This window comes from Camelina sativa, chromosome 11, assembly GCF_030686135.1.
Source record: "Camelina sativa cultivar CO46 ecotype springtype chromosome 11, ASM3068613v1".
Lineage (NCBI taxonomy): Eukaryota > Viridiplantae > Streptophyta > Magnoliopsida > Brassicales > Brassicaceae > Camelina > Camelina sativa.
In genome coordinates this window covers 45,463,261-45,486,171 of record NC_141890.1, presented here as the reverse complement: position 1 = coordinate 45,486,171, position 22,911 = coordinate 45,463,261, and the positions used below count along the sequence as shown (strand labels likewise).

The 22,911-nt window shown below is 33.9% G+C and overlaps 4 protein-coding genes across 5 annotated transcripts; 2 read left to right on the top strand and 2 right to left on the bottom strand.

The window, feature by feature from the left end:
- Positions 1–544: 544 nt before the first annotated feature.
- On the bottom strand, positions 545–6,656 carry LOC104726179 (peroxisome biogenesis protein 5). 2 transcript variants are annotated; one of them, XR_015571826.1, is made up of 16 exons: positions 6,273–6,656; positions 5,980–6,108; positions 5,756–5,888; positions 5,188–5,381; positions 4,473–4,724; positions 4,014–4,133; positions 3,511–3,672; positions 2,979–3,160; positions 2,375–2,609; positions 2,181–2,265; positions 1,941–2,050; positions 1,631–1,855; positions 1,484–1,549; positions 1,296–1,390; positions 1,040–1,202; positions 545–803 (listed from the first exon to the last, which is right to left on the bottom strand). XR_015571826.1 is itself a non-coding variant. In XM_087474047.1 (15 exons), the coding sequence occupies exons 1-15, from the start codon at positions 6,393–6,395 to the stop codon at positions 1,124–1,126; spliced, it is 2,190 nt and encodes a 729-aa protein (XP_087330173.1). In that variant the 5' UTR covers positions 6,396–6,656; the 3' UTR covers positions 943–1,123. The 2 variants fall into 2 exon arrangements, 1 of the variants encoding a protein (XP_087330173.1); XM_087474047.1 differs by lacking the exon at positions 545–803 and having other exon boundaries at positions 943–1,202.
- A 333-nt stretch (positions 6,657–6,989) lies between these two features.
- LOC104726178 (COP9 signalosome complex subunit 6a) lies at positions 6,990–9,185 on the top strand. The gene is made up of 9 exons (XM_010444976.2): positions 6,990–7,360; positions 7,517–7,605; positions 7,716–7,809; positions 7,901–7,962; positions 8,048–8,126; positions 8,210–8,302; positions 8,439–8,539; positions 8,629–8,684; positions 8,853–9,185. Exons 1-9 carry the CDS (start codon positions 7,063–7,065, stop codon positions 8,932–8,934), a joined length of 954 nt encoding a protein of 317 aa, XP_010443278.1. The 5' UTR covers positions 6,990–7,062; the 3' UTR covers positions 8,935–9,185.
- Positions 9,186–9,416: 231 nt separating this feature from the next.
- On the bottom strand, positions 9,417–13,403 carry LOC104726177 (putative WRKY transcription factor 2). Its single transcript, XM_010444975.3, has 5 exons — positions 12,544–13,403; positions 11,511–11,968; positions 10,456–11,432; positions 10,211–10,369; positions 9,417–10,111 (listed from the first exon to the last, which is right to left on the bottom strand). Exons 2-5 carry the CDS (start codon positions 11,916–11,918, stop codon positions 9,556–9,558), a joined length of 2,100 nt encoding a protein of 699 aa, XP_010443277.2. The 5' UTR covers positions 11,919–11,968; positions 12,544–13,403; the 3' UTR covers positions 9,417–9,555.
- Positions 13,404–17,476: 4,073 nt separating this feature from the next.
- LOC104726176 (putative 4-hydroxy-4-methyl-2-oxoglutarate aldolase 3) lies at positions 17,477–19,440 on the top strand. Its single transcript, XM_010444974.2, has 2 exons — positions 17,477–17,805; positions 18,755–19,440. The coding sequence occupies exon 2, from the start codon at positions 18,777–18,779 to the stop codon at positions 19,275–19,277; it is 501 nt and encodes a 166-aa protein (XP_010443276.2). The 5' UTR covers positions 17,477–17,805; positions 18,755–18,776; the 3' UTR covers positions 19,278–19,440.
- Positions 19,441–22,911: the final 3,471 nt, after the last annotated feature.

Sequence of the window (22,911 nt, the reverse complement as noted above, 5' to 3'; positions counted from 1 at the left end):
TCGTTCTCTTATCTCTTTTCGCTTTTCTCTCAATACCAAAATGTGGGAAAGCCAATAAAGTGTCTCTATAATATTAAAAACATCACTTTATTTTTATGATTATATATATTGCTATGCTACATCATCCAAAATATATATATTTTTTAAAAAAACTGAAATAGAAAAACGGTATTTTTTATGGTGTTTATTGTTTAATGTTTAGTACTGTACGCTAAAAAGTACACTAGTATATAGACCATAGTCTGTATATGGTATCCCTCGTGACATTGTCCTCAATTGCGTTTATAGGATTCATAGTATGCAACCCATAAAATGAAGTGAAAAGAACGAATAACGATCTCATGAGTAGGGATCTCTCGAAACATACATCTCATTCGACGTCTTCGCGATTCATGGAAACCAAATATATATACAATTTATCTATGTATATTCTCTTCATTGTCAGCATATATTCTCTTTTTAATTGCTTTAAATGATTAGTTTTTTTATATTCTTAGGGTTCGCAATCTCATTCACCACTTTAAAAGAAACACACACTCGTCTCTATTAAAACATATGTCACTTTTATATTATTTGCACGTTTTTGCGGTGTTCATCAGAGTTTTCAGTGCGTGGCAGCTAATTTAGGTCTAATGCATAGCGTTTTAAATATGCAATTAGGTAACCCATACATACTTTAAGACAATCACTAGCAATTAGCGTCCATAGACATCATCATTCCATGATTGAAGACCCGTACAGGTACATCATTTTATGTTCCAACAATTTTGGCTTTGGGACCATATCTTCAGATTAGTGTTGTACTGAAACAGAGCATAAAGTGTTACTTCACGTCTAAATTCTAGAATCAGTGTAATACTAGCATCTCTCCGGTGAAGAGGAACAAGTTACTACTATACATTATACAATGCATCATGAACGAATCAGTTCCATATTGCAACATTTTACGAGAATAATTTTATTTATTTCAACCCAAGGTTTATATTTTTAAATTTATAGTTTACTTTTACAAAACTAAAAAAAAAATGATGTTACTTACTTAATTGTAAGATTTTCACATCTGGCCACTTCGATTGTAAACGATCGATCTCAGGGTAGGATTTGAATCAGCTGCCTTGTCTACTCAAAGCGGGAATTCTTTCTGCAAGAGATCGAGGTTCCTTGACTCGCAGGCTTCGATCAGGTCTTGCCTTGAGGCACAACTGCAGAATTTTTTTAACAAAAGAACCAAAATTTTAACTCACTTTGAAACAATTCACACCGGAGAATAATGTTCACGAGTTTTTTATACGTACCTTAACGAGAGCCTCAAGTATTGCCATGCGTTATCAGCTTTAGGATTCATCGCAAGGGCACGAACATAATACGGGATTGATTCTTTGTACATCCCCTGTTACAATTACAAACACAATAGCATCCCCAATCTCAGTACTTTTTAAGTTGTCAAGTATTATCAAACAAGAAACAGAGACCGAACTCAAACCTGGTTTGCATAACTGATTCCCATGTTTGCCCATGCACGAACATAATTAGGCTTCAAATCTAGAGCCTGCAAGTACAATAACATAGTTAGAAAGAAACAGAAAGATGAAACCTAGAGAAGTTTTGGTTCCCGTGCTTAGAGCAGTACCTGTTGATAAGCAGATATGGCATCAGCACTCTGGACACTGTTGGCTTGTGTTGCACCGAGCTTATTCCACAGAGAATAATCGTTTGGTTTTAGTTGTAATGCTGTTTGGAAGGAAGTAATGGCTTTATCAAAATCCCTCGACAGATTGTAGAGCACACCTAACACTATATGCACATCAGCATCCTCAGGATGCATCTGAGAAGCTTCATTGAATAATCTAGCAATCTGTTTACACATAGATAAGCAATTGGAGTTTCAACACAAACCACTGAATCAACTGTGGAGTATTTAGAAGAGAAAGAGCACTTACATCAGCATGGTATAGAGAATCAGCCAGCTCTGGAGGCGCAATTGCTCCATATTTTGGGTGATTTCGCAGCCATCCATATAAATATTTCAAAGCAGTTGCTTGCTCCAACTCTGTAATTACAGAGAACAAGATATTAATTACCTATCTAATTCCAAAGAATGTATGACCATATGTATTCCATATTGAGCAACATGATACAAGACCAAAACAAACACATATTGCTACATAGCAAGTACTGACCATTGGTATGACTCACACCAAGCGCAAGAAGCACCTCTAGATTTGTGGGATCGGCCTCCTGTGCACGCATCATTGCAGCTATGGCCTGTGCATCCACAATGATGTTTTTTTGAAAAATGAATTGCGTAATAATAATCTCTTCTTTTTGACATGTATAGGTGATTAATTGTTAACGTAAAATAAATATGACTAACCTGTTGATCATCATCGTTCTCAGCATGTGTGACCCCAAGTAATCTCCAACCTTCAGCATTCTCAGGGTTTTTCATAACCTCCGCTTCTAGAGCAAGCGCTGCTTCACTCAGAAGTCCTTTTCGAAACAATTCCTGCCCTTCTTTCATGGGTTCAGGGTGACCCACATAAGGATTCATGTCAGAGAAGACGTAGACACCACTGGTTTGTTTTCCAGCATTTTTCTCACTCAGAAACCTAGAGAGCCACAGATTTTGTTAGATGAACTTGAAAGTCGAAGATGCATCTTGGATAAACATTGTCCGACCCCACAGATATAATTTAGGAGTTTATCATAAATAATCTCTTGACCAAACAGGTGAATCACGAATGTTAAATATAAAAACCTGGTATGTAGAAATAACAAAGAACTGCATAGTTGCAAAATGTTCGTCTAAGCAAGCATTAAGTAACCAGAGAGAAATGCAGAGAGGGGAAAGTAAGAAAAAAAAAAAAAAAAACCATCGTGTCTGCACTAACCCACCCCCTCAAGGATTACAGAATGGACAAGCAGAACGAAAAAAAAAGAGAACTTATAATAGATCAGTTAGAGAATAGTGGACTTACTCATCATAAGCATTTGCCCATGCATCAGCTGAACTATCACCCACGGGCCCTTCAGCAAATTCATCTATCCAGTCATCAACATTCAACTTCGAAAACTCATTAACCCATTGGTCTTCCGCTGATTCTTGCTGTCCTCTCCCGGAAGCAAACTCATCGGCCCACTGTTCTGGTCCACGTGCAAGCTGTAACCCACCAGATTATAAGCTTATTTTAGATGCTTCTTATACAAGAAAAAGAAAAAAAAGAGATGATACGTTGCCAATGTACTTTCTACCATGGCAGGACTTCATATTATGTAACTATAAGGAATCACTGGAAAATGTGCAAAGAAAGATCTAAAGGGAAGCCCTTCCACTATAAACACGTTACTAATACAAAGTCATCAAAATTACTAAACCTATCATCATGAGCTTCAATAGCGGATATAAAGGCAATCAAGACAAAGTATAGCAATAGATCAATTACATTAGCATGCTAAAGTGGCTAAGTAAGACCCTAAAGTGCACAGATACTTAATTATATAAGTACGTACTTTCTCATTTGCGAATTGATCAGCCCAACTTGGTGGCCCCAGATACTGCTGTTCATATTCTGTAGCCCATTCCCCGGGGGCTGATGCTTGCTTGACCTGATTCTCATCAATAATAAGCTCACCGCGGCTCATCTTTGAGACAAATTGAAGGAATCTTGAATTCTGCATTCACCAAACATTTTGCCAAGCTTAAACACAAATCTCAGGAGAACAGCCCGCACATGAATTCAAGAAGAAAAGCATAATATAATTTTGCGATATAATTAAAGAAACCATCAAATTCTAGCACATAAGCCCAACAAAAACATTTTCTATCTGCAGTAAAAGATCTCAGCAATGGCCATAAGTCCATAACTGGTTAGAACAGCCCAGAAAAAAGGATATGTCGTCCAACAGTACAATTTACTGCAGCCTGAGCGATTGATAATACTATCAAAGGCTGTTTAGAAATGAAGAAATTCAATTTGAAAGCACATAAATTATTTATGCTCGGCTACGCTGACCTGAAATTTAGGATTCCCATCCTGAGATAGTGTATGCGCAAGCTTACGAGTCTGCTCCATTGCAGCCATATTTTGCATATCCATACTTCTCATTTGGTTTGACATCAATTGAGATTGACCCTTTAAAAAGTTCAAGAAAATAAAAAAAAGATGAGGCACCATATATATTCAGAAGAACATGATAAATTATCATAGAACCGAGTTGCTGGCAAATAAAATGTGAGTCAAACACTGACGACTAATACAGCACTAAAAATTCACAACATATTCAGGCTTTCGTCTTTTGAACCCTAGGGACGATCTAAATCAAATCCTACGCTACACCAAAATAAATGCCCTATATTTGTCATGATATTCATTGAAAGCTTATCAAACATATGTTTGGCATGGACAATCAAAGAGAAGTTTTCAAACAACTGAAGGAAATTTTTCCTATCATATAGCTTATGCTAGAAGTACCTGCTCAAACTCAGTGGCCCACCCATTCACACCATGTTGCTGCTCAAAAGACTGGACCCATGAATCAGGACCACCATGATACGTCCCATGTTGGTTAAATTCATCCCCCCAACTGTCAGCAGGATGTAAGTTAGGTTTCACAACAGCTTGAGACTCATTCCAGTAATTATCTAGCTCCTGAAATCTCCCGGGAACATGACCTCTAGCTTGTATACCCTCGTCGATATCTAAAGATGACAATAATGCGTTTACCTTGAAAAACAAGATAGAATAAAATATTCAGCCGAAGAAATGGAGAAGAGAAGAGCAAAGAAAATTAAAGGAGAAGAGAAAAATACTTAGGTCAATAGCAGCATAAAAGGCTTAACCATACTGCATAGCTAGCATGGTCTCAACAAAATCCATACTAGACAGGAAAAAATTACCAAGTAAAACAACAGCAATAAACTAAAGCCCTGAACCACAGATGATTCTGAAATGTGATAGTGTTACATCTGTTGCCATTCCAAAATGTTACATTTTGATGTAAATTTAAGATCAAGGAGGGGCGGACCTAATGTTTATTGTTATTTCACTTGTCTATATAATTGAATAGATCTTCATTTCAACAAAGCGATGGGCATGAATAATTAAAGATCAAAATATGAAGCATATATACTCGACCCTTAAAACCTAAGTTGAATGCATATAACACAATGATGCTGCTACGGAAAACCTGAGAATTGATAAACTCCTCTCCTCTATCGGCAAAAAAATGCCGGGCCATTATGCTACTACGATCACGTATACATTGTTTGTCACTTTGTGACAAACCCAGAATTGGAACAGGTGCTGGACGAAACGGAATACCACCACGGCTACTCTCAACAAATGAATGCAAAAAGTTTGACAAAACTCTCTGTGGAGGTCCTGCAATATACAAGCAATGTGAGAAAAAAAAAACAAATCAAGCAAGCACAAGAGAACGCCTCACTAGACATTTGCTATACATCTAAGACGGAGCTATGAATATTCAACGAGCCATCCAGAAGAAATAGGAGTGTATAGAGAAGAAGTTTCATCAATAATGACCATGCTATACTAAACTACTAATAACACTTTCACTGTTAACTTTTATTCCTACAAAATACTGTTGTGTACTTCTTGGTTGAATATAAATGAGTGAAAACAATATCACCATTTCTTCACATTTCATCAACATCTAAACTGAAATATCTCTCCGTTTTATATCCGGCATTAAATAAAAGTGGTAAAGAAAGTCCGAGCGAAGTCAAACCACAAACCTTCAAATGTAGGCTGAACAGGCTCATACATAGGTCCCATAGGAGGCATAGGTACACCTTGCTGTACCTCATCCCAAGCAGCACCCAGACCATTTTGATCTACAGAGCGGAAGCTACGAAAGAACTCTGCCCCCTAATGAAAAAAATTGGCAAAACCCACCAGCCGTTACTAAGTCTATTCAGTCACAGTCAATAAAAAATCAAAAAAATTGCACAATATTAACCTGAGCACCCGGTTGCAGACCAGGTTGATCTAACTCAGAACCAGGAAGTGACCTTATATGTTGATCTTCCGAGTAAAATTGTGGCCCAGGACCTGAACGGTTAGCATTAGGTATCTCCTTGAGCCTTTCCTGCACACCAAATCCATCAACCATCAAATAAACATTTAGAATTTCACAGAAAAAAATATTAAAACCCCACGAAAAAAAGAAAGAAAGAAAGAGATCTACTTCGAATTCGAGAGAATTGAAATCAGGAGACTTCAAATTCAATACGGTATGATCAGGAACCTAACCTGAGTTTTGGAAGATGAACCAAGTAGGGCGTTGGTAAGAGCTCCGAGAGGATTAGAAGAAGAAGAAGAAGAACCAGGAACCGCACAGGCGGCTCCGCCGTTAACAAGGTCTCTCATCGCCATGGTTCCAACGCTTTATCTACAACTCCGCCGCAACCAACGTCGTCGAGTCTATTAGTATGGTTTACTCTGACCTCCGGAGTGGATCATCACCTCCCAATTCCCCCAATCTATATTATGTTGTCTCGTCTCGTGGCGGTGTTTTTTATTTTTTTTGTTTCTTGTGTTTTTAGTCAAAAACGAATTATAATTTTATTTGCGTATTTTTATTATTTATTATATACTTATTATCCACACCACACACATTTTTAGGCTCACCAACACATTTTTGTTTTTTTGTTTTTTTTTTCTTATGGTGAAAAAAATAAAAACATTTTACTTTATCTGTACTTTTAAAAATAATTGATTTTTTATTTATTATCTGTATTTTTTTAGAAAACGTTACAAACGAAGGTAGATTTGTTTTAGTCTTGTATCACTTTGCAGGACAAACATCACGTGACTTGCACGTGTATGCTCGGCCCATAATGCTTATAATTCCCACTTGTATAAGCTCGGCCCATACGGGAAAAGCTCAATATCCAATTAGTTGACCCGGTTTAATGTCTCTTGGACCCGAGTTATAGGATCCGAATTCGTATTTGGTTTTATATTAGAAAAAAGAACAAACAAACAAAAAAACCTGAAACCAAAAACAAAAAAATTCATCGAGAGAGAGAGATCGACGACAATGGCACGTTCGTCATCAAGTGGTTTAACCTTCAAGCTGCATCCTTTGGTAATCGTAAACGTATCGGATCACTACACTAGGGTTAAGACTCAGCTCAATCCTCCTGCTTCAGTCTGCGCTAGCGGTCATGGCTCAAACAACGGCGAAGCATTGATCCAGCAGAACCCTAGGGTTTACGGATGTGTGATCGGTGTCCAGAGAGGTCGTACCGTTGAGATCTTCAACAGTTTCGAGCTTTTATATGATCCTTCTACTCAAACCCTTGATAGATCCTTCCTCGAGAAGAAGCAAGAGCTCTGTAAGCTCACTCACTACTTACTCTCCCTCTTTTTTTTTTTTCTCTTAATTATATGCTGCAATTGTAGAATCAAGTGTAGATAAGAGTTTTATTGGTGTTTAAGAGTTTGAATTGTGCTTGATTAATTTGATTTATGTGGTGTTCTTGTTTGATTAGACAAGAAGGTGTTCCCTGACTTTTACATTCTGGGATGGTACTCTACGGGAAGTGATGCTGATGAATCTGATATGCATATCCATAAAGCCGTGAGTCCAATGCTTTCTGTAGTTGTTTTGTAAGATTGAGATTTTGGTCTCATTTTGTACTGAAAAAAGGTGATTTTTTATTTTTTGTGTCTGCTCTCTCTTGGTGACAGTTGATGGATATCAATGAATCTCCTGTTTATGTCCTTTTAAACCCGGCAATCAATCACGCACAGAAAGATCTTCCAGTCACTATCTATGAAAGTGGTATGTTTCTAATTACTCTTATTTATAACTTCAATGTATTAGAGCAGATTGTTTTTAAGATTCTAACTTTTCTTATTTTTCCATTGATTAGAATTGCATGTCATTGATGGGATTCCGCAGCTAATTTTCGTTCATACAAGCTACACAATTGAGGTCTGTGCTTAGGGTTGATTCTGTAGTTAATCAAAGTTATGAATGTGGACATTGACTAAGATTTTTGAGATGTTTACCCAAACAGACTGTTGAAGCTGAACGGATATCGGTTGATCATGTTGCACATCTCAAACCATCTGATGGAGGCTCAGCAGCAACCCAGTGTGAGCCTTATTTTATCCCTCATACTTATCATAATCCTCTTCTTAAGTTGCACTAAAATTTAATTAATGACATTGGTATGCAGTGGCTGCTCATCTTACTGGGATACATAGTGCTATCAAGATGCTTAATAGCAGAATCAGAGTTCTCTACCAATTTCTTGCTGCAATGCAGAAAGGTATCTTCTATTCTTTCCCGAGTTCCCATTCTCATCAGCGTGGTATTGTCTCACCAGTCCAGAAATCTAGATAGAAGATAGTGTAGGTTAGTGCTTTAGGTGCCAAGGATAATGACTCGTGGGATCTTATGTCTAGGTGATATTCCTTGTGACAACTCACTTCTGAGACAAGTATCTAGCCTGCTAAGAAGATTGCCTGCCATGGAATCAGAGAGGTTTCAAGATAATTTCTTAATGGTGAGTTAGTTAGATATGCATTTTATTCGTTTTATTGTAGCTTGTTGTCTTAAATGTCTCTCAACTTATGCTGTCCTTTTCTTTTGCAGGAATACAACGACAAATTACTAATAACTTACTTAGCAATGATTACAAATTGTTCCAGGTTTGTACCTTATGCAACATCATATTTAAAGTATTTGAGAGCACATTAATAGGCAGGCCAATTTATTTTAAAAAGTGCAATCTTTCTAGGCCTTTATGTTCTATTATCCATAGGAACTGTGTAAGATATAAGTGTTCATCTGAATGGTAATTCTGTTTCAATCTGCAGCACAATGAACGAGATGGTAGACAAATTCAACACAGCATATGACAGAAACACTCGACGAGGTGGAAGAACTGCATTCATGTAAAACCATTCTTTCCAGCGATTCTACATTCTAAAAGATCTTCTCTTGGTTTCTGAAACCATTTTTGACATTGCCTCTGGGAGAATCTGTAACTCAAGACGGCATAACAAAGTTTCAGATACCAAACGAGGAGGCGAAAGACTTATCATCTTCATTGTTTTAATATCTATAAGAAACATCTGCTTCTCTGTGAACAAGTTTGATGTTTAACAAGTTTCTATTGTTAGTAGAGAAAGATTTTTAAGGTTCGATTCTTTCAGTCTCTTGTCACATCCATTAGCTTTTGGAGTTCGGTTTCTGTCCTTTTGTTGCATGCATATACGCGTGTGTGCACGTGCTTAACATAGCTCTTTAAAAGGAAAGATAACCAAATAAAATGTCAAGAGTATCTGTTGGGAAGGTATCGTTTGGGGATTTGCTTATTTGATTTGTCTTAGTTTTTGCTTTTTTTCAGTAGAAGATAATATAGAGGACAAACCAAAGGATTGAAAATTTAAGAACAGCCTTTTACTTTACCTTCCCCAAAGTTTAAAACCAATAAAAATTAAAGAAGAAAGAAAAAAAAAAGACAGGAAATATAAAAGTTATATTATAAAGACAGAGCAAATGAAGAAGAGTAAAACTTCAAATCTGCGGTAATCTACTCATGATCTGGTTATATACCGATTGACCTGAATCAGAAACCGGTTCAGCCTTTGGCTCCATCCCCCCTCTCTGCATCATCGCTTCACTTATATTCCCAACCGATGGTTGTGTCATATACGGATGAGGCAAACCGGGCATTTTCCCTTGACCAAAAGCTAAACCAGGAATTGAAAGATTAGCCAAACCGGTTTGTCCTAAACCGAACGCGTAACCTGAAGGAGGACCCAAGTGTGGCTGAAAGCTAAACGGACCACGGGCATAAGGAGATTGATTAGTCGCCGTGACTTGTCTCTCGAATCTGCCACGTGGCTGCTCTGAGTGATGATGTCCGTTGTGGTAATGGTGAGACTGAGCAGCTAGACCGCCGCTGCTACCGTTACTGGTGCCACCGCCTCCGTGGCTGCTGTTGCGTGCGGCTGGGACGTCGTGGTTGTGTTTGCCTTCGTAAGTAGTTATAACGGATTTGAGATCATGAGAAGCTCTCTCTACATGTTTCCTCACTGTACATCCTGGAGCTGTGCATTTGTAATAACTCCTGCATAAAAACATTATGAGAACGAATCGGTTTTATCATTGTAATGAACATATATTAAACAGAACCAAACCAAAACAGAGGAGAGGGTTTGTAAAGAACCTGGGATTTGGATTGCCTTTGACAACTTTCTGACCATATTTTCGCCAGCGATAACCATCATCAAGAATGTCAACGTCACTCGTTGTTTGCACAACAACTCTTGGCTCACGTATGGCTCTTGTTGCTCCACTCATCTCTGCTGCATAAGCTTCTAGTTTCCTGAAAAACCAATACGTTTTTTGAGTCAAAAAAAAAACAGTCACACATATTGTTGTGCAAACAATATGATGGTTAAAAAAAGGAACCTTCTTTTCGACTCAGATTCTTCTCCTTCTCCTTCCCCACCTCTACCTCCTCCTCCATCACAACCCAAAGAGACACTTCCATGTGTCCCTCTATCATCTTCATCCTCATCGTTAGAGAATGTTGATGAAGTATCAACCACAACTACAGCATCACCTGACTCGTAATGACCTCCAGTTTGTGCTTGAATCGATCCAGATTGGTTTCCGTATTCGAATCCTGTTGTTCCCTCTTCCACATTGTTCACGTTGCTTCCACCTTGTTGTTGAGTATTATTACAACTAACCCACGTTGGAGTGGAATCTCTCTGTTGTTGTTGTTGCTGCTGATGCTGTTGTTGTTCAACTTGTTCAGTTCCATCTGTTTGCATCCCTGAGCGGCGATTAGGTAGAGGTTTAGAGTGATTATGAGCTCCTTTGTATATAATCTCTGTAATGTGACCTTCCCTTGATCTCTCAACTTTCTTCTTCACCTGACAGTTGGGGTTTGTGCACTTGTAATAGCTTCGTGGATACTCACTTCCTTTAACTAGCTTTTGTCCGTATTTCCTCCAGTTATATCCATCCTCTGCTGGCGCACCACCAACCATCGAATCACCACCACGCCTTTGATCTTCTTCTTCCTCTTGATGATCAACGGTATCAAGACCAGTGTTTGTTGTAGCATCAGATGCCTTGTTCTGGTTACTTGGATCAGTTTGAATCCCGTAAAGATTAGAGCTTTCTATGTTTAGAGAACCCGGTTTTACATCTTCTTCTGCGGGCTGATGAGAAGATCTGTTGATGTAGTTACCATAATCAACTGACATCATCTCTGTTGTGCCTTGAAAGAAAGAGGAAGATGATCTTGAAACAGACTGGAAGGTGAATGATGCTCCAATGTCGTCAAAGAACTCATCTTTCGCATTATCAGAAGACAATGCATTACTACTAAAACCAGGAAGAAATGGAAACTTCCCAGTAGTTGGAGACGGTTGTGCCTGCAATGTCACAGAGATTTCAGAAAAAAACGATCCATAATAATAACATGGAGTGAATGCAAACAACTTGTAGCTTACCATTGGGTTAGTAAGGAAAACTGGAGATTCTAAGAGTGTTGCAGGGCTAAGGCCAGGAGAAGAGATGGTTAAGCAAGGAGACCGACGACCAGAGTCGATAGAGAAGTTTGTGTTAGAGCGGATACTCTCGGTGTTTAACCTCGGAGCATTAAAACCAGCTCTAGCAGCAATTCTTTCGCAGAGACCACCTCGAGAAACATTGGTTAGTGAAGAATCATTGTTATGATTACCAGTAGTAGTGTCTTCTTCTACAGCCATAACTTGCCCATGGTTCAAAGATAACTCTCTTTCAAGAACAGGTTTCGAACTATTCCCTTCTCCAATCAACGAGGAGAAAAGCGTCCCGGGACTAGGACTACGAGGCACCCATTCTCCCATTACAGCAACATTTTCATCAAAACCAGCCATTTAGGATCCAAGAACGTGACTGAGTCTCTGATCAAACTTTGATGAAACACCTGAAAACAAGATTAAAAAAATAATCACAAAAACATCACAATCAAACATTGAAGACATGAGAAGACAAAAACTTCTTGTATTATACAATAATAACCAAGCTAAGTAAAACAAAGATGATTTGGAACAATTGTAAGTGAACCAGTGAGCTTAAAAAACACATGCATAAGTAGCCTTGGGGTCTAGTAGACACCAAAGTTTTTTTTTTTACAGAGTGGACAAAAAAAAAAAAGAAATATATATGAGAAAATGAAGAACTTTTTTTCTTTTTCACACGTTAAGCCACTTTCATGGAATCTCACAAAAACGAAACTTCGGATTTTAGATTCTAACGAATTAGCTTCGAGAATTTTGGAGATGAATCATTAGTAGAAACAAAAAAAATGATCATCGAGCCATGTATGAGTATAAAAGAGAAGCAAACCCAAAAAAAAAACGTATGATTATAGCTTAAACCAGACTGTAAGCAAAAACAAAAAAAAAACACTAAAGATGTGTGATTAAACAAATCATGGTTTGTTCAAAATCCAGAAATTAAGTTAAAGATGAAACATTTTAATCGATTGTGACTAATTACCTGATTGATTGAAAAACACGACCCAGAAACACCGTCACAGCCGCCGCAGCCGCAAACGGAAACCTTCAGTTCCGCCGCTAACATCCAACTGTGTGCTCTCTGATCCGACCACCAAAACCGAAAACCCACCCGACCCGGATCCCAATTTAACACTGATGAAGAAACCAAAAAAAAAAAAGAGAGCTTTTTTCACAACCGGGAGAGAGAGAAAGAGAGTGTCCTCTTCTCACCGTCTCCTTCTTCTTCCTCTCTCTGTTCTTCTTCTTCTGGGTCTCACGAGAAAAAAAACCCAGAAAAAAAATAAAAATACAAACTTTAACAACTTCTCTCTCTTTCTCACCTAAACGAGGAAAGATATAATTTTATTCTCCTTTTTTCTCACAATCGAAACGAGAAACAAAGTTCCAACATTTTCTTCCCGTATGTTATGCTTCGAATTGAATTCTACTATAACAAAAAAAAAAAAAAAGATTTTTTGGTTTGTGGGCGAGAAGAGGAATCTTCGAAAGTGAGAAACACAAAAAAAAAAGATAGAGAGAGAGAGAGACAAAGAGAGGATTATGAGACCATTATGATCGATTTGTAACTAAGGAAGAAGAAGAAGAAGAGGAGGAATAAAAAAGTTTTACGCAGAGGGAGGAGGAATGGTGAAGGAGATGATGATGATGATGATGGGGAAGATTATACACGAAGCGTTTTTTCTCACTATTGAACTAACCTATTACATAGCGCCACGTGTAATACTAAAACTTCAGAGAATAAGATCGACGGTGGGTAAGTAAGGGGACTACCGTGAGGTGTAACACAGGTGAGCTTTAACGAATTACAATCTGCCAACTTTTCACATTAATTTCTCTTCCAATTTCATTTTTTGCGGATTGGTTATTAATAGGAATAAAATTAATTTTTTTAAAACGGGAAATTTTTGGCAAAATGTTATTATTGTTCTGCTACATGCCGGATTTAGAAGAAAAAATGAATATCAGTGTTTTAGTAGTAATCTTGTATTATTGCTTTGATTTATGTGAAATTCCAATAACTGGTTGAAAAGAAGAAAATATATTTAATTATCCTTTTTGAGTAGAAGAAAATAAGAGTTACAGATAAAGCAGGTTGTTTTTTTTTTTTTTTTTTTTACTATAAGGGGGTCACACATTAGTTAGAAATTTGTGGAACAGAAAATCTAATCTGTAAGCTATTTATAGTCTATGTGTGTATTAACTATGCTAGGAAAAATCAGTTAAAAGGAGGAATTTTGTCAAAATATTGTCACCTTTGAGAGATTTTTTTTTGTTTTTGTTTTTGAAACTAATACAGGTATTTTGGAAAAATAAATAGTTATATTTAACAATTCCAAATTTTTAAAATCAAAACAAATTAATATGATTTTCATTATTGTATATATTATGATATTTAAAAATAATTTTGTAGTTATGATTAATTTTTTTGTCAACAATGAATTCAAATAATAATGTTTGCAGCGACATTAATAAAAATATTAAGCTATACTTTTGGATCAAATGATTTACTATTATTTTTCTCGTAAGTGATATATCCCGTAATGATGTAACAACGACACTAATAAAATTATTAGGCTATACATTTTGATCTAATAATCTACTATCATTTTCTTCCTTAACGACATATTTGGGTAATGATGTTACAACAACAATAATGAAATTATTAAGCTATACATATTGATTTACTATTATTTTTTTGTCAATGATATATTAATGATATTACATCGATATTAATAAAATTATTAGGCTATATGTTTTGATCTAATGATCTAATATTTATTTTCTTCGTTAACGACATATTCGGGTATGATATTACAACAACAATAATGAAATTATTAGGTTATATGTGTTGATTTATTTTATATAATTTTGTCAACGACATATTCGGGTAAAGATGTTACATCGATAATTATAAAATTATTAGACTATACATTTTGATCTAATGATCTAATATTTATTTTTTTCGTTAACAACATATTCGAGTAATAATGTTACAACAATAATAATGAAATTATTAGGTTATACGTGTTGATTTTTTTTGTCAACGACATATTCGAGTAATGATGTTACATCGATAATAATAAAATTATTAGGCTATACGTTTTGATATAATGATCTAATTTTTATTTTTTTCGTTAACGACATATTCGGGTAATGATGTTACAACAACAATAATGAAATTATTAGGTTATATGTGTTAATTTATTTTATTTTATTTTGTCAACGACATATTCGGGTAATGATGTTACATCGATAATAATAAAATTATAAGGCTATATGTGTTGATCCAATGATTTAAGATCTGATTGGTAACGTACCCAAAACTGTAAGTTGTTACAGAATAGTGTAAAAACTGAAAGAAAAAGTACCAACAAAAAAACAAAAATAAAGTTTTTAAGTTTTTAGTAACGCTTTTGTGATTTGTGATTGATACTTATACAACTTTGTTTGTGTTCACCAATCAAACTCTTAGTATTATTTTTCCGTCAACGATATATTCGGATAATGATGTTATACCGACACTTATAAAATTAATAGGTTATACATTATGATCCAGTGATTTACTATTGTTTTTTTCGTCAATGACATATTCGATTAATGATGTCAAGACAACACTAAATAATAAAATAAATACGTTATGATCCAATGATTGTTTTTTTCGTCAACGACATACTCGGGTAATGATGTTATGATGACACGTACAAAACAAATAAATTGCATGTTCATATTTAGTATTAGTTTTTTTCTGTCAACGACATATTCAGATAATGATGTTTTGACGGTACTAACAAACTATAAAGCTACCCATTTAAATCGAATAATTTACCATTGTTTTATCTTCAACAAAATACTCGAATCATGATGTTGCGACGCCATTTTCAAAATAAATATGTTAATTTTCCGATCAATTGTTTTACTATTTTTGAAAATAAAATTATTATTTTTAATTTCAAAAATAATAAAATAATGGAAAGAAAGTAAATCTTCTTACTCACATTGTTTTAGCATCACCTTGTGTATTTTTATCAAAAACAAAAAAGTGTGTTTTGTAACTGTTAATCATTTTTAACTTTTTAAGTCATGTGACAACAATGACCATCTTAAAATCATTTTCTATGAGCTATTTATATATTTAACTAGTTGTACTCATCTTGGGAATAATATTTGTCCTTTTTAATTTACGTACCAAAATCATAATAGTTTAGTGGAACACTCGAAGTTCAAACTAAAAATATGAAACTAAAAGACGCAATATAGATCTATATGGCAACCAAATCTTTCGACTTCAATCGACAAGACGTAAAACAATAACATTTTGAAATATAGACATGTTCTCAAGTCTCAACTTCTCATCATACATGCATGTGGTTTTTGAGATGAAACGTATATGAACCTAAAATTGCAAAATAAGGAGATCCGTTTACAAACCCATTGCTAACTTCAAGATATTCAAAATCTGACATAACTCTTTAGTAACTTGTAACTGATCCATGAAACACGAAAAAAAATCATTAAACGATCAGAACAAGTTCAGAGCTAACCAGACAAATATACTTTTACAAAATAAGGAGATATATATATATATATATATACGTTAAAAACGTTGGTATCTGTTTTTTTTTTTTTTTTTTTTAATCTTGTTGTCAAGTTTAACGTTCCCTTAATATAAGATCATATTTTTGTAGATATATGAAGTAAAGAGGAAGAAAACAAATGACTAACGTGCGTTAGGGGAATTTAGATAATAAAGGAAGTTTCTAATTTAATAAAATGGTGGTGAAATGACTTTAATTATAACCTTAAATTGAATATTAAATTGGAAATTGAGGACGAGGCAGTTTTTATTCCAAAAAACCCGGTCAAAAAAGAGACATTGACCAAGCCTCTTTTAATTTCCCTTTTTTTTTTTTTTAACTTTAATTTTTTTTTTTTTGTTGTTTGTCCTTTTAAGAGCCGCAAATTATCCCGTTACGGAGCTGTGACCTCCTTACGAAAAAACACCACTCATGTGACAGACAAAGCACGGTTGTGGCGTGGTATACCTCTTTCCCTCTATTTTTTATTTTTTCTCTCTTTTTCTTCTGTAAGATATTTTTGTATATTTTGACAACGTGGGACCCGCAAAACGAACTTTGAAAGGACAGTGGATCGACGGCTCTGATGTCTTGTCAGTTTTTGTTTAGGTGTTCAAAACTCAAACAGGTCCGGTCCAAACCAAACCGATTTTGAGATATTAAATTCAAAAACAAAACTATACCTTAATAGTATGATTTAAATGGATTATTATTGTTATTTAAAACATTGTACCTCTTAGTTATGATGTAAATGGATTATATCCGAAACATTGTATGATCTCCAAAACTGAACTAAAACCTACTTATTTTCCTAAATTCATAACATATTTGACTAAAATCCAAATTTGAATCCAAACAAAAAATAGAAATCGTACCAAATCATCATTTGCAAATTAAATGATAGAAAAAGAAAGTTGTATGAGTTTGTTGTCCTCTAAATCATCAACTTACAGCATGTGGATTCTAGTTTATGTTAAGAGAGTTGTAAATAGAAAACTTTAATTTAGTTTTAAAATTTGTAAAGAATCTATTTAATCTGATTTTTTTGAGGAGGAAAAAAGGGGGTCTTTAGAAAATAAAATGAAAAATACGATTAGAATCTACTAATAAGGACTAATATAATAGTTTGAATATTCGTATTAGTATTCATAAACCGGAAATTTTAAGAAACCGAAAAATCGAACCGAATCCAAACGCAAACCAAGATTGAACACAGTTATCACTTATCACTACTGTAGCTCCTCTCCAATGTGTAAACTTGAGTTTAAATTCTAACATCACAAGGCCCATATGGCCCGTTATAGCTTAATTTGGAATATTGATTGACCCAGCGGACTTGATTTGAATATCAGATGAGCGAACCAAATAAGTCGCAAAAAGAAAAAGAAAAAGAAAAAAGTCAATGACTGGATCCGAGAAAAGCGGGTCGGATTGAAAAAACCCGCACCGACGATAGAAGAGAACCAAGTGGTTCTAATGGCACAAGCTTCTATGAGAATTGTTTTTCAGTAAATGGATAGGCTGACACGAAGAAGAAGCTGACCTCACCCGTTCACTTGGGTCGATTGTATATACACATACATGTACATATCGTCGTTGAGAATTTTGCAGAAAGCCGAAAGCCGAAAGCCGAAAGCTTTGGATCTCTAATCTCTCTATCTCTTTTGGTAAATCTTCTGCTTCCTCTTGTGAAAAAGATTTGATTTTGTTGAAATCCATACCAGTTATGTTGATATCGATGTTTGAGATCGGTTTAGATTATGTTTTGCTTCTTAGGGTTAGAAGGGTCTCCTTTGGGTTTTGTTGTTGTTTGTCTAGTGTGTTTCCGCCGTATAAGTTAACTTGGAATTATTGTGTTTTGGACAAAAATAGAAACAATTCAGTACTATTAGGTTCATATAGCTTTGGTTTATTAGACAAATGGGTTTGTTTTTTCGATATTTCATTGTTTTCTTGGTTAAGTAAAAGGTACGTATGTGTGTACATATATATGTTTAACGTTTGGTATCTAGTCCGGGAAAGGAGTATCTTAAAGGTTGTTTATAGCATCTGGCTCAACTATGGTAGATAACACACAAAGCTTGTGTCCTTCTTAGTTAAATATCAAACTTAAGAGTCAAGCAAACAGTCATCAATTCAGTCAACTGCTGGGTATTTTTTAGGGGATTACATTTCATAAGTTGTTGTTTATAATCTGAGTTGCTCTGCTTTCTTGAGCCTGAGAGATTTGATTCAAATCCCAGCCTCTTCCAAGTCTGGCTTTAACAACACAGTTTTTATGCAAAGAGTTGCACATGTTTTTGTTGATAAATCATATGCTTGCCTTTTTATTCTCGTTTTGTCTTTTGATGTTTTGGCTCATTTTTTCTTGAACTTTTATATTCGTGTCTGTGTGTATTTTCTGGTTAAATCTTGTCATCAGCTTTCAAGTGCATTTGTTTAGAGTCAGTAACAAAAATGATACCTTGTTGGCATCTTGAATCCCCCAAATTGTTCATGTTGATGGAGAAATTCCAAATGAGCATGAGAACACTTGTCTATGTTTAGTTTGTTTTGCTATTTTCATCAGTTTCTCTCAGTTCCCTGCTCTAATCCGTCTTGTGATTCCAAATGCAGAACTCACAAAACACATTCTCCCATGGCTGCATTTGCAACTGCAGAAGCGTGTGACAGCAACGCAGAACTAATAGCAAACGGAGACCTACGCGCTCTCCACCCAATCTTCAAGATGTATGGCCAAAGAAGATGCTTCTCAGGACCAATCGTGACTCTCAAGGTCTTTGAAGACAATGTCCTCGTCAGAAACCAACTAGAAACAAAAGGAGAAGGCGGAGTCTTAGTTATAGACGGTGGTGGAAGCATGAGATGTGCGCTTGTTGGAGGAAACCTCGGACAGTTAGCTCAGAACAACGGGTGGGCGGGAATTGTTGTGAATGGATGCGTTAGAGATGTGGACGAGATCAATGATTGCGATGTTGGGGTTAGGGCCTTGGGATCTAACCCATTGAAGTCTACTAAGAAAGGTCATGGTGAGAAGAATGTGCCGGTTCATATTGGAGGAACTTTGATTAGAGATGGAGAGTGGCTTTATGCTGATAGTGATGGTGTCTTGATCTCCAAGACTGAACTCTCCGTTTGAGTCAGACTGTTTCCACGACATTGCTAAAGACACTGCAGCTTCTCTTGAAGCAAAGCTATTCGAATTCTTAATCATCTTGCCTAATGTTCCAAATAATCATTTCTTGCAATATACTTTATGTAGTTATGTTTTGTTAAATGTTATTATATCATACAAAATAAAATAGAGTGCTATGGATAAAACCTTTATTTCTAGTGAACTTTGAAAAGACGTGAATCATGTGATAAATAGATATGGTAATGAAAAAGTGGGTTTAAATAATTGCACTTTTTTTCGTCCTCATTAAATGAAAGAGATCAATAAGTCAATACATGTGTTGTACACATTACACAACAAAGATTTATTTCATTCTAGAAAGAGCGTGTTAAATATTCGATCACGATTATGATTTGAATAAAATATATTTATACGATTCTTTTTAAAAGTTTTTTTTAATAAAACAGTATGCAATAAAATTATATATTAAATATAATGACTTAAAAAATAATTATTTTGTAAGTTTTATATTGTTAATAATTCTAAATAAGTATTCGTGCTATAATACTGGTTAAATTTTATTTTATACAAAATTTTGTATATTTTGTATATTTTAAAATAAAATTTGTATATTTTGTATTAGGTTATACATGTGAAGTTATTTCAACAATGTATATTCTACATCATGACTTAAATGTCATTATAAGACATAAATTTGTAAATTTGAATTTAAATATTCAAATTTTGATTCGTTAAATATTCAATAGAAATTATTTCTAAAGAATAATATTACTAAAGCTTGAATATTTTATAGATCGAACAATTTATATTTGTTTTTAAAAATTAAACTTATTGTATATCCGAAAATAAAATATTTTTTAATTATAATAAATAATATGATAATTTATTTGTTTCACAAAATAGATTCATATATAAAAATGAGAGGTAAAGTATAATGATAATTAACAAATTAATATGTTAAGTTAGATATCAAAATATTTAATTTGATGAATAATTTAATAAAAAAATTAATATGGTAAGCTAGATGATATGATTTTTTAGAATATTCTCTTTGAGACTTTCGGTATAACCTATTTGTAACCAATTAATCTATCATTAATGTATAACATATTTGTAACCAACTTATTAAAATTATATAGTCTACAAAACAATATTGCGTACTTCCGTTTTATTATAAAGGAAATACTAGATTATGACCTGTGCTAGAGCACGGGTTGAAATTCCTTTTATTTATATTATAATTTTAGAATAAAATATATTTATATGATTCTTTTTAAAAGTTTTTTTGGATAAAACATTATGTAATAAAATCATATGCTAAATATATAGACTTTAAAAAATACCTATTTTGTAAGTTTTATATTGTTAATTTTGTAATTTTATGTATGAGAAATGGTTATGTTTGTTGTTTGTTTTTATTTTAATTTTTGAACATGTTTGGTGAAAGTTTTTTAATATGATCCGTGCTTAGGTAAGATTTTATTTTCAATTGCACAATAAGATCTCGGAAATCACGATTAAGTGTGATAAATTGCCAAGATTTTATTTCTTTTTACGCTTAAGAATATATTTTATGTCTAACAGTATATATTTTGTAACAATACATGGAATATTGAAGTTTTTATTTAGGAAATTGTATAAATCATTGGAATATTCTTTTTAATAAGATTCTTTGGAATAATTTTAAGTGTATTCATATAGCTCACAGATTGACCAATTAATCTATAATATTTTTTTGTAACTAACCTATATTTAATGTATAACCTATTTTGTAACTAATTTATAAAAATTATATTTATAAAAATTATATAGTTTAAAAAAAATGTTGTGTACGTCTGTTTAATTATATAGTTTAATTATATAGGAGAAAGATAGGCAAGTATAAAAATTTCCATTTACTTGAATGCGAATATGAAATTCTGCTAATAACAGGTTTGAAAGAAGAATACACATCGTGGTGGACCAAACTACTTTTATGGAATTGAAACAATTGAATAAAAAAATCTATAATCACATTCATACCAAACCAAAATATATAAGATCAGATTTTATTTGTCACGTTAATTTCGGTTCACTCATTTTTTTCGACCAACACACATCGAAGACGTACGGAAAAATCGGTGCTCCCCGTTATTAATAGAAAAAAATTGGTATCATAAAGAATGGTAATAAATATTTATAAAAAAAAAAAGAAGAAGAAGAATAGTAGTAATAAATAAAATATATTTTAAGGATAAGAAATAAATTATGAATTAATGTTCCGTCACAATAAATAAAAGGATCATAAAAAGTTAGACAGACCACACCATCATCATATGTCTATGCCATTTGATAATTTAACGTATGTGGACATTTCATAAAATAAAAAAATTCTTAACATTAGTTTGTTTGTTTTCATTTACATGGTATCTAGAATAACAGTCTACCCTCAAATTAACTTAATATAACTTTTTCTAGCATATTTTTGTATCTATCGAATCTTTTAAATCAAATGTGAAAATAATAATGCTGAGATATGTTTTCTGTTTAATATAACATAATAATTTGATGCTGTTTGGCTTTTTATTTTACCAGCAGAATGTTTGAATTTTATCAAAAGTGAAAATATTCTTATATATTTTTGGATGATATGACACTCTAGTAGACAAAAATAAGTTAAATTATATAAACCATACATATCTCTATATACTTACGACCACTTGTTGTTTCTCACTCTATCTTTGAAGAATTTTGGAAGTGCTAATTGTGATGGAACTTGTTAATCAAAAGCTATAAACGGATGTTTCTTGTGGTTTATCATTGCGATTAAGAAGCTATACTAACCTTTTTTTTTACTTCTTTTTTTGGTGTCTTGCTTCATTCCATTCATTACTTTTCAAAAAAATTTCATTCATTATTACTACACAAAATATAAAATGTCGTGTAGCGAAGGAATGAATTATGGGACCTCCAATAAGTCCCATAGGGCATGGAATATGACTTAACGAGGAAAATGATGTTTGACTAAAAATCATCATTTGTTTAGCCCTTACGTTTCCACAAAATGGCACTCTCTTCTTCTTTATTTAGATTATTATATGATATTTTTCTTCTTCTTAATTTCTCTAATAATGTTGATGATTTGCGATAATTCTGGCTGTTTATACTAAAAAGATCAATATATAAGATATCTCATAAGTTTATACACTACTATGGATCATGTAAGAAGAACTTGTATTTGCTTTCAAACAAAGAATAGCTTGTAAATTTTAGGAATGCACAAACATATGGCCAGCCAGCTTTTCAAACACTTGGATCCCTTTTTGTTACACTCTTGGACATCATGTTTTCGTAGACATGCATTGAATAACATATTGAGTCTAAAATCAAAAGTCTTTCTTCATTTGTATGTCTTTTTTATGATTCCAAACTCTTCGATCACTTACACACAGTCTTTATAACTTAAAACGTTGGAGAATCTTTTGAACGATATACCTCCATATCATCCCAGATATCATAGCCATTCGTTTATTTTTATATGCTCCACTTTAAATATCTTTCAAAGATCTTCTATTACCTACGATTCTAGATTCATATATTCCTAGATACCGATCGATATCACACTAAAAAACCATCTTAATGACTGTTACAAATCAGA